A 16,381-nucleotide genomic window follows, 5' to 3' on the forward strand; every position below is an offset into this window, starting at 1 on the left:
TCTAATGCAACAATAATGGGATAAAAAACAATGTATATTTATGGCATATTTTCAGGAACTGGGAGAGAAAACCCTTAGAAACACGTGAAGAGGAAAGTCTCTGTAGATTAAACAATCTAGTTTAGCATGACATTTCAAGCTTTTTGATTCCTTTTTTTGGTTTGTTTTTGAAAACAATCCTCGGTGGCAGAAAGTTATCTAATGAAAAAATAACAGTCAAAACTTTCTGGAGAGTTGCCAAGAGTTTCACAAGCATCTCAAGGGCAACACACCCTGCTGTAGCATCATTCTTGCCATTAGCCAAGGAACTAAAGCTCTGAGTTAATGGTTTGGAGGGTTCACAAAGGATAGTACACCAGAATCATGAAGAGCAAGTAGGCTCCTTAATCTCAGAAAAATCATCCTTTGGATCCACCAACTATAAGTTACCAAGAATTTTCTGTCTTTTAGTATTTGCTATCTACTTATCCTTTCCCTCCAAACAATCAATATTCCTAAAGCTCTTATACAAGAAAGATATGAAGCAAGCAATATCCATAATGAAGGGGGAAAGTGCTAGTAACTTGTTTCTCAAGTTGTACAAAAGGGTGTTATAGTATCATATTCCTTCCAAATCAAGCACATTACCACAGCTGCATGTAGTCTGTAATACCTGTGCTCCTGATACAGGGCCAAAGGGGTTTGGTGGTCTCATGACAGGCTGGCTGTATATTAAGGTTGGTTGCGTCATTACAGGGACACTTCCCATTTGTGGAGGCTAAAAAACAGAAAATTATCAAGTTAAAAGATATTATTCCCATCTTCCTTATTGTGACTCAGTAAATAACAATGACAACAGGGATGACAGGTCCTAGTACCTTTGCTTGACTCAAAGGGTAACTTCCTCTGAACATAAGTAAGACTAACAGCTACAAACTTTCAAGAGTATTTTTTTTTCTTTTGGTATGTAAAGCCTTTAACATGCTCATTTTAAAAATGTGGTAACAAAGCCTAACTTTTTCTATTCGATGAGTAGCAAAATTTAAACTTTATTCTAGTACAACAGATAAAATGATTCAGACTAAGAGCTTCCAAATTTATCAGGTTTAGACATCAAGAAAACTTAAGACTCTGTCTTTGCTGCTAAGATATTTCAAAGTAAATTGCCTTTGTATAACAAATCAAGTTCTTATACCATTATGCAAGTGATCACAACTGAAGACAGTTGATTCTCTGAATAAGCCTGCTCTAGTTCTTCCATTTTATTTCACATAAGAATCAAGAAAAGAGCTTAAATTACATACCAGAGATTAACTCTTTCTTGAGTAACTGAAAACAGAATCTCAACCAAATATGTTTCTTTAAAAATTACTACTACAGGGTATAAAATTAAACCTAGTAAGTGACATTACCTAGTGTAAAAATAATGCACATACAGACTACTGTTTTGGTTAAAATGCAATGCTCTAAAATCTTTCAAGAAGTTCTATTTATTGTTTCAAGTAGACTACTATTTGCATTTAGAGCTTCATTTTAAGTTTATGGCCTGAGTTTCTCAGCAGACTTTTTTTTTTTTTGAGATGGAGTTTTGCTCTGTTGCCCAGACTGGAGTACAGTGGCATGATCTCAGCTCACTGTGACCTCTGCCTCCCGGGTTCAAGCGATTCTCCTGCCCCAGCCTCCCGAGTAGCTGGAATTCCAGGTGTGTGCCACCATACCCAGCTAATTTTTGTATTTTTAGTAGAGACGGAGTTTCACCATATTGGTCAGGCTGGTCTTGAACTCCCAACCTCAGGTGATCCACCTACCGTGGCCTCCAAAGTGCTGGGATTAGAGGCGTAAGCCAACACGCCCAGCCTCAGCAGACATTTTAATGCAATGACTGTGAAAAAAAGCTGTGAAACTTCTCCACATGTATAAAAGGAGTTACTTCCATATCATATACATAAAGAAGTAACATAACAGGCACAATAGTAATACTAAGGGACATGGCACTGCCTTCTACCAGGAACAATTCCTCAAATACACACCGGTGGGTTGAAGCTACTAGCACCATTTCTTAAGTGAGTCTCTATATACTGAGAGTTGGGAAAGTGCACATGGTGGCATTTTGAAAGGTTAAGACTGTTTTTGTACTGTAATAACCACTGTCACAGGAAAATTTCTCTAGCCTTTATCAGACTAAATTTACCTCTATACAATTCAAGTGTTAATCCTTACCATGCCCTACAATATTAGGTTATAAGATCTCACTGGTATTTAATATATGGTCACAGCAACAAAGGCTCAGAATTAACATGAATGTTTGAAATATAAAAGGCCAGCAAAGTTATGAGGAGAAAAATAAACCAAGTAATACTATGAACATTAATGCATAAGATCTCTTGTATAATGATTAATCTAGACACGCTTATGAAACCAATGCTATGGTTCTACTGCATTAGGCACTAGGACTAGGTGTACGAGGAGCACTAAATTCATTTTTAGGTTAAACTGTAATAAAAGCATATTACATATGAATCAATATTTTTTCCAAAAGCTGTATCTGGGAAAATACTTACAATTCCATATCCTATCATGCCTGTTGGTGTAGTAGCAGGATAGGCCATTACAGGGGGTGCCTAACATAGTGAAAGGAAAAATAAACAAGAAAGTATAACTCATGTGTGTCAACTGAATTCAAGGAATTAGTAGCTGTAGTTCCACTAAAAAGAATTGCTAAGACAGCTGTGAGTAAGTGACACTTGTGATCATTAAGAACTGTCAATTAATGGTCAGTGAAAAAAAGTGTCCTGAAATTAGCAGAAAAGCAGACTTATTAGAAGGAAAAATATACCACTTAAACTTAGATACAGCAGTGATCTAAGATTTCATCATGCTTTTTACAGCTTTAAAAATCTTTAGATTTAAAAAAGTATCTTAAATAGTTCTAAATAGCTGTAAAATTTAAAGCTTATCACTATCATAAAAAATGTTTACCCAGAAAAAGTATTATTGAATGTTTTCTTACTTAGGTACCTGATTGCTTTAGCATTCAAAGAAAAAAAAAGTAAAGATCTCCAATCAATCAATAACCTGATCTTCCAAAAAGTTAGTTTCTAAGTATCTTACTCTTTTCAAAGAACTCCAAAGGTTTCAAACTACTATTGAGTATGACTATTTCTATGAACCATAGTTCTTATATAAAGTATATATGTTAGCTTTCTAATTTATTCCAAAAATTATTTAAGAGGAACAATCAATTAGGTCAGTTCATGCTTTCATGTTTAAAAGAACTATCTACCACTACGATGTTTAAGTTCCCCTCTTCCTACTACTTTGATTATCTGTAAACATACAATTTGAGAACAGAATCATTTTAGATATAGTTGCTGTCTTAACAACATTTCCTGTGTGTGTTTCTCATAATGAAAACTGAAATTGAATAAAGGTGAAAGACCAATAACACTGCTAAAACATAAAAAAACTGAAATTATATGGCAATTTGAACATATGCATGGAGAAATTAAATGAAGTATAACTTTAAAAAAAACCCACTAAAGTGAACAGTTCTAAGTTTAGTATTTGGGTGAGCGTGTAGGGCTTATTGGTCTCTCCCTACTTAAAAACCAAGATCTGCAAGAGCAGTAGACAAACTGCCAAGAAGAGCAGAAGCCTGTAAGATTTCATGCAGTTGTTATTTTAAACATTACCGCAATCAACATTTCCCTTCATTCAGAAGTCATCAAGTGCATAGTGGCAGCACAGATACACACACAGACACCCAGCCATCTGGCAGCAAATGGCGGAATATTAAGCAAGAAAAAAAATTGGTATTTCCCATGCCACCATCAGAATCAATTCTGCAACACACCCATGAAATCAGTAGATGCTAGGAAGAATTTCTGGCACATTGAAAATCTGAATGTGAAAACAATAGCTGAAAGGTTATGAGATTCTGCTACAGCAGTGGTTAATAGCATGCCAATTTATTGCAAAAAGGCTCGTTTTTGGTCACTTACGTATTGTGGAAAATGCATGCCATTCTGTTTTTCCCAGGGAGAACAATTACATAATGCAATAACACTGGATTAGAACAAGTACTTACACAACAGAAAATACACAGAGAGCATTTTAGTTCACATGTACATTCACTAACTACCTAAAATCCCTTGTATTTCCAGTATCTAATGAAAGAACATCTATACTAAAACACTATCAAGGTTGACAAGGGAATTGTAGTCTTTGGCCTCATCTCTTTATATAAAAATAGTTTATTGATTACAAGTATCATTAAAACATCAATTCTATCAATAGTGTCAATAGTGCAAAATTCTGGGCATCCCATAAACAGGGCTGTATCAGATGTTTACCACAGAAAAAAAACAAGCACTAATTAAAATAATTTGTAGTATAATATTCATTTTAATAAAATTCCAATGAATTTGTGTTAAATTAAAAAAACACTGAAAAACCTTGACAGTGTTTAAGGATTAATAAAAAGGTTAGAAATGTAAAGAAATGTCAAAAGCAGCAGTTTATCTTAAGTAGTGAATCACATTATCAACCCCAAACATTAGGCATTAAAAAGAAAACTCCATAAAATACATACAAATATTTTAGCATTGATACACATTACCATATATAACACAGCAAGATAAAGACTGTTATCAACTTAAATACAAATTCCACAGGACTAAATACCTATTACATTTTAGTAGTCAGTCTTAAGTGCTATCTATGAACTCCTAATATTTCATATAGATTAATACTAACTTCAGAAAATATTCATTATATTTTAATAGTAGCATTGGTATTTATATCATTCCTCATACATCATCAATGTCATAATTCACACATGAGATCATAAAATCCACTACTCTAAAGTCCTACCATACCCTAGTCGATGAGGTGTGTTATAGTGGGAAGAAGAATGGATTCAGACTCAAAGAGATGGATGTCAACTTAAAACTGCTTTTCAACTGCTTTGCATTTAGGGGGAAGAAAAGTCTTTAAAAGTGGGGTGATACATGCTCCAATTCCCTCAAGTGAGCAACATTTACAGGTTTAAGATTGTGTATTTGTGTGTATAAAAATCTAAACTACTTAAATGCACAGTTTTAAAATCAGTGATGGTAGTCTGGGCGTGGTGGCTCACGTCTGTAATCCCAGCCCTCTGGGAGGCTGAGGTGGACGGATCGCTTAAGGTCAGGAGTTCAAGACCAGCCTGGCCAGCATGATGAAACCCCATCTCTACTAAAACTAAAAAAATTAGCTGGGCATGGTGGTGGGCACCTATAATCCCAGCTACTTGTAGGCTGAGGCAGGAGAATCACTTGAACCTGGGAGGCAGAGGTTGCTGTGAGCTGAGGTCGCACCACAGTACTCTAGTCTGGGCGAAAGAGCAAGACTCCATCTCAAAAAAATAAATAAAAAAAATAATAATAATAGCTGGGCGCAGTGGCTCAAGCCTATAATCCCAGCACTTTGGGAGGCTGAGACGGGCAGATCACGAGGTCAGGAGATTGAGACCAGCCTGGCTAACACGGTGAAACCCCATCTCTACTAAAAAAATACAAAAAACTAGCTGGGCGAGGTGGCGAGCGCTTGTAGTCCCAGCTACTCGGGAGGCTGAGGCAGGAGAATGGCGTAAACCCAGGAGGCGGAGCTTGCAGTAAGCTGAAATCTGGCCACTGCACTCCAGCCTGGGCAACAGAGCGAGACTCCGTCTCAAAAAAAAAAAAAAAAATAAAATAATAATAATAATAATAAAATTAGTGATGGCAGTGAACACTATCTATAAAAACAAAAAATAACTGCCTTAAAAAGGTAGCTAAATCTCAATATTACTTTCCATTTATTAAGTCTTAAGCTATATAATAAAATGCACAAATTTTTACAAACATACTATTTTTAGCTCAGTCCTACTAATTTTAACATATCATTAACCCATGGAAAACAGGGCAGTGCTCTGGAAGTGGCTGTAAGGGCAACAGAGGCCTCTAACAGTAATAGGATGGCTCTTAGTAATGTGTAGCCCGTGTAATCAAAACACAGCTACTAGTCTACTGTCAGGAGAATGAATGCTTCAAACTTTTCCACAAGAAGGAGTTTTCTTTGACGAAAATTTGTTGGTTGGTAAGACAGAAACTGGCCTAGGGCAGGAAAATAGCCACAAAGCTATTCTGGGTCTACCATATCTTACAGTAATTAAAAACATGCTAAAACCTCTTCATTACTAGATGCTAATTATTTAATTAGAAAATACAGTTAATCCTCATTATCCATGGATTCCGTATTTGCAAATTCACCTACCTGATAAACTTTGTGACACCAAAAATCAACACTCCTGGTGCTTTCCAGGCCATTCATGCTCATTTGCAGAGTGGCAAAAATTTGATTCATCCAATACAGTTCACTTCCAGCTGAGATGGAACAAAGGACGCTCTGCCTTGGTTCAGCTCTCAGACCAGACCAGAGGATAGAGAAGGAGGATGGGGAGTCCATCATACTGCAAGAAACTCTGACTCTGGGGCCAGCTGGACAGGGCTAAAATTCCAACTCTGGCACCAGTTAGTGCGACAGCCTTAAGCAAGTCACTTAACACTTCTGAACTTTATTTCCTCTTTCGCAAAATAAAGAAAATAGAATATACTACAATGAGGTTTTCTAAAAGGAACATCTATGTGACATATACATATATGTATATATTTCCCCTAGCAAGGGTTCAGTGTTCACTAATTCAGTGTTTGGAGTGACTTTAAATACTTAACTAACACAAATAATGAGAATCAACTGTATAAGTTATATGACATATATATAATTATCAAATATATTGTCATATATATAAATTACATGACAAAACCCAAGCAAGTATAGTTTCTTTACCAATAATGAAACCAGAAGATTTTATATTTTAGAAGAATAAATAAAAAATTTGAGGTCAGTAATATAGAGTAGTGACTAAGGACATATGTTCTATAGTTAGGCTGCCTAGGCTCTAAAAATGCAACGAATCATTTAAGATCTCTGTGATCCTGAGCACATTACTTAATAACTCTGTGCCTCCACTTCCTCATCTGTAAAATGGGGATAATAATAGTTACTAACACATTAATAGAATTATCAAAAATAAAACATTAGTATTTACTGAAATGAACTCTGGCACAAAGTAACCCTTAAATACTTGTTAGCCACTAAAATATATCCGGTAAACATAGGCAACCAGCTTCCTTTAAAAGAAATACAAATTACTTACACTTCTAAACTCAGTAACAATCTATTTATGCCTATCACTTTAAAAACATTTTCATGTTACATATTTAACTAAATTATTCAAGTGTTAGTATATCAGAAGCTTCTTCAACTCACCATTGTTGCAGCATTCCAAGCAGTTGTTGGTGCAACCTTTGGTTGCCAGTTAGATCCTCCAGTTAACTTCTTTTCACCTGGTTGACTCCAATTTACATCACTTTAAATAAACATAAGTGAGAATATTAAATGTCTCTAATTATAAAGTTTCCTTAACTATCTAAGTATATTGAACAGAGTAAGATGCAGACTTTAGGCTGGGCGTGGTGGCTCACGCCTGTAATCCCAGCAATTTGGGAGGCCAAGGTGGGCAAATCACTTGAGGTCAGGAATTCGAGATCAGCCTGGGCAACATGGTGAAATCCCATCTCTACTAAAAATACAAAAATTAGGCAGGCATGGTGGCCCGTGCCTGTAATCCCAGCTACTAGGGAGGCTGAGGCAGGAGAATTGCCTGAACCCAGGCAGTGGAGGTTGCAGGAAGCCAAGACAGCGCCACTGCACTCCAGCCTGGGCAACGGAGCGAGACTCTGTTAAAAAAAAAAAAAAAGAAAAAAAAAAGAAAAAAAAAAGAAAAAAAAAAAAGGCTGGATGTGGTGCCTCAGGCCTGTAATCCCAGCACTTTGGGAGGTCGAGGCTGGCGGATCACGAGGTCAAGAGATTGAGACCAACCTGGCTAACACGGTGAAACCCTGTCTCTACTAAAAATACAAAAAAATTAGCTGGACATGGTGGCAGGTGCCTGTAGTCCCAGCTACTTGAGAGGCTGAGGCAGGAGAATGGTGTGAACCCGGGAGGCAGAGCTTGCAGTGGGCCGAGATTGCGCCACCGAACTCCAGCCTGGGTAACAGAGCGAGACTCTGTGTCCAAAAAAAAAAAAAAAAAGATGCAGACTTGACATCTCTATACATACTTTTGAGATGAAAGTCAAATCAACCTCTAAATAACACATAGAGAAAAAAATGTGTGTATTAAACACTCACTTCTTAGTGGTTCCATTTCCGATGCCAAGATCTAGTAAAGGAGAAAAAAAAAAAGCATTTTATAACACGAGACTCAGTTTAATAAAACAACATAAAAGAAGATTAAAGTATCCAAAGACTACTTACTGCCCACAAGGTTGGCTAAAGATGAATCCAAGTCATCAGATACTAACTTGTTAGGCGGGAGTTTGGCAACAGGAAGGCTCTGGTTCTGAGAGGCCACTGTTGGTTTGAGAAGTCCACCTAGTTCATCAAAGCCTTAAAGTTACAAACAGATGAAATAGAATTTGTAAGGAACTTTATGATGCTATGGTTTTCTAAAGGAGGTATCTGCCTTTTCTCCTTGTTTGTTCACTGGAAAAGTTATCCAAAAAATAGACATCAGTAAATGTCTTTAAATGGAAAATGGAGAAATTTACCACTTCACAGTGAACTGACTGAGAAGGCTGTATTTGTTTTGACAGAAATCATCTCTTATCTCATGACAAAATTACATTAGGGTTAAAGGGGATAAGAGAGAAGTATTACAAAAGGGAAAAAAAGGAATGTAATTCTCCTGCTTGCCCAGCAAAATTTTTTGAAGACTCATATCTAAAGCAACATAGGTTAAAAAATAGCTCTCTGGAACGTTGAAAAAAGTTCCTTTTGCATTAAGAAATAAGATTTTATAGACCTATTTTTAAAAGCAGAGAATGTAAGAGTGAACTATATCTAAGAAACTGCTAAATACTGTAATTGCATAAGCCCATCTAGTAAACGAGGACAATTCTTAAAAATGAAAATAAAATTCTTTAAGTTTTCCTCACCAAAGGATAGAAAATTAAAGAAAATCCAATCAAACTCTCTATGGGACTCAATAGTATGATCTAGGAATATTAGAGTTTGAAAAAGAAAGTCACCAAAGATGATAGTTCATAACAATGATTGGTCTCTCTTTCCACTTTCCCAAGCAAGACAAACTAAAATCTAATGCAGCAAAAAAAATTACCATAAATCTACTAGTGCACAGAAAAAATAAATTCTTAGTCCACACATATTTTTTATAGGCTTGCTTCTTAGTTTTTGGAGGATAACTAATTATATGTTATAAAATTAAGAACATCTCAATATAGTCTCTCTAAATGGCTAAAAGTTAATTACTAACCAAAATCAAAGGCCATCCCAGGGTAAGAACAAAATTATGAGTGTCAAAGTTTTACAGGCACTTCAAATTAACAAGGTATTAATGAAAACACAAAGTGGAAACCTGGCTCTACAGATCTAAAAAGTTTCTTTAAGACAAATGAATTATAATAAGAATCATATAAAACAATAAAAAGCTCCTGTACCCGCAAGCCTGATCATTTAATACATTCTAATTATTTATAATAGATTATTTAAACAAGTCAAGGTACCACAAGTTATATTATTCTAGTTTACAAACATAGCCAATTTCATACATTAAGATACAATACTGTTATTATTCATTTCAGTAAAGGTAAAAATTGCATGCCTAAAAAGGCACAACATAGTCACAACACACAGTCACAAGCAACTTAGCATTCTATAGAGCGAAATCTCTTTTTCTCTCTTATTTTGTTCTAGGACTAACAAAATGTTCCCAAAGTCTAAACTGGCACCAATAAAAGAATAATGACTAAACAGCTCCTTGAAGTTCTCGTCTAGTGCTTGGGGGGATGGGTCAATTTCTTTGGCTACCCCAACTTAATATACTTAAACATTTTAAAAGCAGCATTATTTTTCCTTACACAGAATCTAAATTAGGACACTATAATATTTTTAATAAAATTTTTTTCCTTACCCCCAGAATCTACAATAACATTTGTAGATTTATTTCCAAATACAGATTCAAAGTCCACATTAAGGCCAGCTGAAGGGTGTGGCTGTGCAACTGGAGAAGGAGTGAATCCTGGGTAAACCAAAATGGAAAAAAAAGTTCAATTATTTAATAACTCTACATTTACAACTATTTAATAATAATGACAATAGAATGGAAAATGCAGTAAATTCCCCAAACAAAAACAAAGCCAATCCTTCAAGCAAGATGTTTTCTATATCACACTTTTTGCAGCGATTAGGTTTTCTCTAAGAAAATCATTCTACTGACAAAATTAACAAATAAGCAACTGACACTGAATGGAAAATATGCTTCATTACAGAAATCTTTGCGTATCTTTTACCTTAATTTTGTATGAGGATAATCTTTAAAAAACTAAACACATCTAAAATTACAAGATTTTGCATGAAGCAAAATACATACGCAAAGTAAGGGATCAGTTGAGAATGCAGTAAGAATTCTGTAGTGCTTAAAAAACAAGTATGAAACCTCTCAGTATCCCCAAGATAAAAGTTTTTCTCCCTCCCACCTACCCATTTTCCATATTTCTCTCCATCCTTCCTTCAACAGTTAATCAAAAGCTAAATAGCTTAAGTTCAGTGATGGGATTCTCAATGTTGCAACTCACTAATCCTTATGTCCATCTGTATCCATGTGCTTTTAAAACATCAAAGAAAAAAGATATGCCACTTTCAACTCTCAACCACCCTCTAACTTCAACTTAGTACTTGCAACAGTGGGGATGACAAGCATAAACTCAAGCATACTAATTAAGCTGACTCTACTCTTGAAACACAAAACCATTAACAGACCTTATTCTTTCTTGCCTGCATTACACTAATGCTAGTGGTATTACACAGATAATAAGCTCATGTCTTTAAGATCAGCCTATACAGAGTTAACAAATATAAGGTTTCCAATTATGCGAGGTTATATTTGAGTAAGGTTCTGAATGTCTAAGGGCTGAAAAGAATTAAAATCACCTAAAAATATTAGGGCTGTCATGTGATTTGGAGAACTTTCAATCATTGAGTATATCCAAATAAACAGCAACCTCGCAAGGATCACAAAGAAGAAATTATTTCACCTTTTGGAATGTTATAAGGCTCCTAAGGTCTCTTCCTTTTCTAAATTCTACTGAGTCAGAATATAAAAAACCAAAGAAACAAACAAAAACCACCTATATTAGAAGGTTAACAACTACACCATTAGGGAGAAGTTAAACTTTTGGTGTCCTAAACTTAGGATCCCTCTCTTCCCCTCCTCTATTCGGGTCAGAATCTCACTTTGAATTCTTAATGTATAACACCAGGATGTAAAGAAGTACAATGAAGCATGTTGTACTAGAAAGACTGATCTCAAAGAAAACTGTAAAAAGTAGGACAAGGCCGGGCGCGGTGGCTCAAGCCTGTAATCCCAGCACTTTGGGAGGCCGAGACGGGTGGATCACAAGGTCAGGAGATCGAGACCATCCTGGCTAATACGGTGAAACCCCGTCTCTACTAAAAAATACAAAAAACTAGCCGGGCGCGGTGGCGGGCGCCTGTAGCCCCAGCTACTCGGGAGGCTGAGGCAGGAGAATGGCGGGAACCCCGGAGGCGGAGCTTGCAGTGAGCTGAGATCCGGCCACTGCACTCCAGCCTGGGCGACAGAGCGAGACTCCGTCTCAAAAAAAAAAAAAAAAAAAAAAAAAAAAGTAGGACAAGATTTGGTGAGATGTCCAAGAAGCTCCTCAAAGACAGAAACAACAATTTGTTATTAGCAAAGAATCATACAAGCTGATACACATTAATGATACTACTTTAAAGTAGCATCTTACACATCCTATAATGACTATTCTGTAGCACACACATTTTTAGAGAATGTACCAGTTTGATCGTGTTCCATAATCACATAACCCTTAAACTACTATTAACTCAAAGACATTGGTCATACAATGAGAACACAAAACACTATCAAAATACGAAATAATTTAGTATATAAATCTCCTGACTACTCATGAAAACGATCTGAGAATCCTAGACTTACCAATTTAATAATATTTTTAAGTGTGCAAGCTGTTTAGGAATTATGCCATCAGCTTACTACTACTGGTTGTTCTCTTAACCTTTACATAAAAAGCGAATGTATCTACTCAAGAAAAAAATCTATCATGCTTAATTATGTGCCCATGCTATTATCAGAGTGTTAGTAGTACAGATAACGTTCTTTAAATCATTCTGGTAACAATCTTGGCTATGATGTCACTAACTTTTAGATTATATATGGAACAACAATTTAAAATTAGGCCAATATATCAAATTCCTACTTTGTCCTGCTACTTTGCCTCAGCTTTCTAGAATATGATTGATATAAAAGATAAGTTTATCCTTTATAGTCACACAGAAATGACTTTAATATTTTCTGTAAAAAGAGGAGCCATCTCCTCAAATGCCTAGAATTACCAATCTGTGAAATTACAACATAATTACCTAAAAGTATAAAAGGTTAGAAAGACTATAAAGTAACCCAGAACTTGTATCTCAAGTTTTAAAAGCCTCTATAGACAGAGGAAAAAAGTTAAAAAAAATTAGTAAATTGCAATAGCGAATGAGCTTTTAATATTTGCTTACAGTCACATAGTTATCATGGAGGCAAGCAGTTTATTTCCAAAGTAACAATTTTTTAAGTAATTATTGCATGCCTGAAAAACACATACCAACAAGGTTAGAGTTTTACATCTAATTTCAATGCACATCATCAACTTTTTGTGAAACTATCAGGACTGTCAACTTTTAATTTTTAAAAGTTATTTAAAACAAAAAGACCCAGCTAGTATCACTATTCTAAAAGGGAAAGTTTACAGAAATACACACACACACACACGCGCGCGCACGCACGCACACGCTAAAAAGAGCAGGCGCTGAGCTCTGAGTTAAGGTTAACTTTATGATATTATTACACGGGTCCTCCTTACTCTTCCATTTCACCAAGGCTCAGTGAAAACTTTCTCACTAACCAGCACCAACCCACAGTTTATCATTTAGAAACCACTGGCCTGCAGCATAAATCTCAAGAGGACAGTAATAAATTAACTGAAAAGTACAAGATCAACAAGCTTTGGGGAAAGAAAGGCATTCCAAATACCTTTTACAAAACTTGGTTGGACTGTGAATTGATTTTGGTGGTAGTTTTATAATAAATTAGGGCTCATACTTTTTTGTCAAAGTAACTACTAGCATTTATTAAACACTACTAAACACTATGCAAGGGCTTTATAAACAGGGTATTATTTAAACCTCACATAAACCCTATGACATAGTTATTATCCCCGTTTTACAGATGAGGAAACAAAGAGAGATTACATAATTTACCCAAGGTCAAAGATTTAATAAGCCTGTCAGAACCAAGACTCGAACCCCCATTTGTTTGATTCTAAAATTTATTAGGGGTTTTTCAGTTTAATCCCAAGTATTTCACCTTACATAAAATAGTAAGTAGAACAAGACATTTTTTTACTATTGCTATATAATTAATTAAAAACAACTCAAATTTTATGAACTTCTTGAGCTTTTCATTGCTATTAGATCAAAAAAAGTGAATAATCTTTGGCAATTTTAAAATCTAAAAGCAATAAAGAAAAAAAACCAATGTTTAAGATGACTACATAATTTAGGTAAGAAGTACATTCTAATCATGATGTGGTCCACATATACAAGAATTTTAAATTCTTAAAATTTTTTGAGAGATGGGGTCTTGCATGTTCCCCAGGCTGACCTCAAACTCCTGGCCTCAAGCTATCCTCCTGCCTCAGCCTCCTAATTAGCAGGAATTATGGGCACCAGCTACTGGACCCAGCTCCCAAGATAGTTTTTAGTGGTAGTTGTTTTGATACTTTTATATGCCTAGCAAAGTGCTAGATGTTACGTAGTCATGTATGTAAACCTCAGATAATCCTGCAAGACACTATTTTCCTAACTTGCGTAGCCTTAAAAAGGTTAAATACTTGCTTATAGTCATAGTTCATGAAGCAGAACTAGAATTCAAACCTAAGTTCACTAGGCTCCAAGCACATGCCATCAAACGCCCTAATAAATTCCATTTAAAAAATATTTAGTCCTGTCCAATTCTTGCGATCAAGAGCCTCAATTCTTTAGTTGTGTCAAGCATTCTTTTTAATCCCAACTTAACTACAGTAATAACTACTATGCACACAGAAAATATCAGCTGGACTTCGAGGTTTTACTGCTACCACAATGGTCTTGAATATATGTGGAAAGACATAGATTATACAAAACTTCAGATTCCATAACCTTGTAATATTAAAACGTTTATATGCTTCTAAAAATTTAAGGTTTGAGAATGGAGTAAAGTAAGAAGATGATAAGCATCTATTCATAAAATCACCAAATGTTTAATTAAGGCAAATGCAGTTAGGCAAAAAGTAGTGTGTTCTTTGAAAGCAAGTAAGTGTATTTTTTCTTACCAAGTTTATAAAAACTCATTTTAAGGGAAAAAAAAAATCCTTCCTGCATAAATAAGTTATAAAGATACTGTTATCTAGCTCCGAATGAGCCGGCTACAGTAGAAGAAACTAGGCACATAAAGGTAGTATTAGGAGAAACTTAAGTGACACAAACAATTCTGACAAGGCACACAAGACAGGAAGGCAGGAAAGGAGTAAGGACAGGGAAAAAAAGAGGGGAAGGGGGAAGGAAAGAATCAGGGAAGCAGCTAGGGAGGCAGGCAAGGAATAAGAGGAAGAAGAGAAGGTAGAAAAAAGAAAGAGAAGGGGAGGAACAGTTATGAGTGGGATGGGTAATTGAGAAAACAAAAAATGGGGGGAGCCCAAGCACTTGGCATTCTTCAAATGACAACTTACTAAAAAAAGAACTTAAGGTTCTTTAAAAAAAGAACTTTAAGTACTTTTAAAAAACTATTCTGTTTGCATAAATTAAAAAGAAAAACCCAACACTGTATCTCATTAGAGAAGAAATATGAGGCAGTTGGCTTTTTAGCCAACACGATCCTGTCCTCTAATGTGTGGTTTCACAGGAGAGAAAGCAAGCCTAGACACTTTCACAGACAATCACATATGCAGCATAGTTAAGACCACAACTCAGTCTCCTTGACATACAATTCAGTGTTCTTGAAGCTTCAATGAGGACAAGCTACCTATTACACTATTACCTATTACACATATCATTGTATCAAATGTCTTCCCTCTGTCAAGATCAGAAGCTGCCTAGATACATAGCTATTCTGGTTTTTCTGGATTGTTCTTAATCCTATAGAGTAAGGGTTGGCAACTTTGTATCAAAATGACATGAAAGAATTACTGCAATGAATTATCACACTTTGGGTATATATGTATTTTAAGCTATTAGACTAGTCATATTTTTAGAAGACCTGACTTGGAACTGTTTATTCTCCTTCTACTAACTCGCTTTCTAGTTACTACTTCCTTCCCCTCACTCATATATATCTAACAGAATATTTAGAATGTGGTCACACGATTTGTTTAGGGTATACTGATGACTTTCTGCATGCTGTTTTAATGAAATATTTAAATTCACATTACCCTAAGCTGCTTCTCTGAACTGAACAAAAGAAGTTTCATTGTCTGCCAGGCATGGTAGCTCACGCCTATAATCCCAGCACTTTGGGAGGCCGAGGCGGGCAGATCAAGAGGTCAGGAGATTAAGACCATCCTGGCCAACACGGTGAAACCCCATCTCTACTAAATACACAAAAAATTAGCCTGGCGAGGTGGCGGGCGCCTGTAGTCCCAGCTACTCAGGAGGCTAAGGCAGGAGAATGGTGTGAACCCGGGAGGCGGAGCTTGCAGTGAGCCAAGATCGTGCCACTGCACTCCAGCCTAGGCGACAGAGCAAGACTCTTGTCTCAAAAAAAAAAAAAAAGTTGTTTCATCGTCTTTGGGGCTGGGGGGGAGCAGGGTTAGCATCTTTTTCAGCAGAATTCAAAAACATTTATTTCAGCTTCAGTATATATTTTAAAACTTACTATTCCCTATATAACCTCAGTGTGAAATTCTGCCTTTTTATACTGTAATTACAGAATATCCAAGTCAAGTTGTGTTTCTGCTTTACTATTTAAAATGGAACACATACTTCCTACTTTTATCTCCATACCATCAATAAAGTGAAATCCTTCAGAATGGGATAAAAGATATGCATAGACTTTGGACAATATAAAACTATGACATGCAACAGCTAAAAGAGAAACAAAAGATTAAAGATAGCTGCTAAGAGTGATTAACCACCCTCTCTCCCAAGCACAAAGAGAAAAATAT

At 35.8% G+C, this 16,381-nt stretch overlaps 1 protein-coding gene across 9 annotated transcripts in view; it reads right to left on the reverse strand.

Moving 5' to 3' along the window:
* The window catches only part of PICALM (phosphatidylinositol binding clathrin assembly protein), a 111,595-nt gene that overhangs the window by 16,751 nt on the left and 78,463 nt on the right, over window positions 1–16,381 (reverse strand). For 4 of the 9 annotated variants that reach the window (XM_025355852.1, XM_025355848.1, XM_025355846.1 and 1 more), the window contains 6 exons: window positions 10,054–10,161; window positions 8,379–8,510; window positions 8,253–8,283; window positions 7,330–7,429; window positions 2,541–2,600; window positions 653–757 (listed from right to left, as the gene is read on the reverse strand). In XM_025355852.1, the coding sequence (XP_025211637.1) occupies window positions 653–757; window positions 2,541–2,600; window positions 7,330–7,429; window positions 8,253–8,283; window positions 8,379–8,510; window positions 10,054–10,161 (536 nt within the window). Of the gene's footprint in view, window positions 1–652; window positions 758–2,540; window positions 2,601–3,980; window positions 4,005–7,329; window positions 7,430–8,252; window positions 8,284–8,378; window positions 8,511–10,053; window positions 10,162–16,381 lie in introns of all 9 variants that reach the window. The other 5 variants (XM_025355849.1, XM_025355844.1, XM_025355850.1 and 2 more) reach the window with 3 other exon arrangements.

This window comes from Theropithecus gelada, chromosome 14 (assembly GCF_003255815.1).
Source record: "Theropithecus gelada isolate Dixy chromosome 14, Tgel_1.0, whole genome shotgun sequence".
NCBI classification, from domain to species: domain Eukaryota; kingdom Metazoa; phylum Chordata; class Mammalia; order Primates; family Cercopithecidae; genus Theropithecus; species Theropithecus gelada.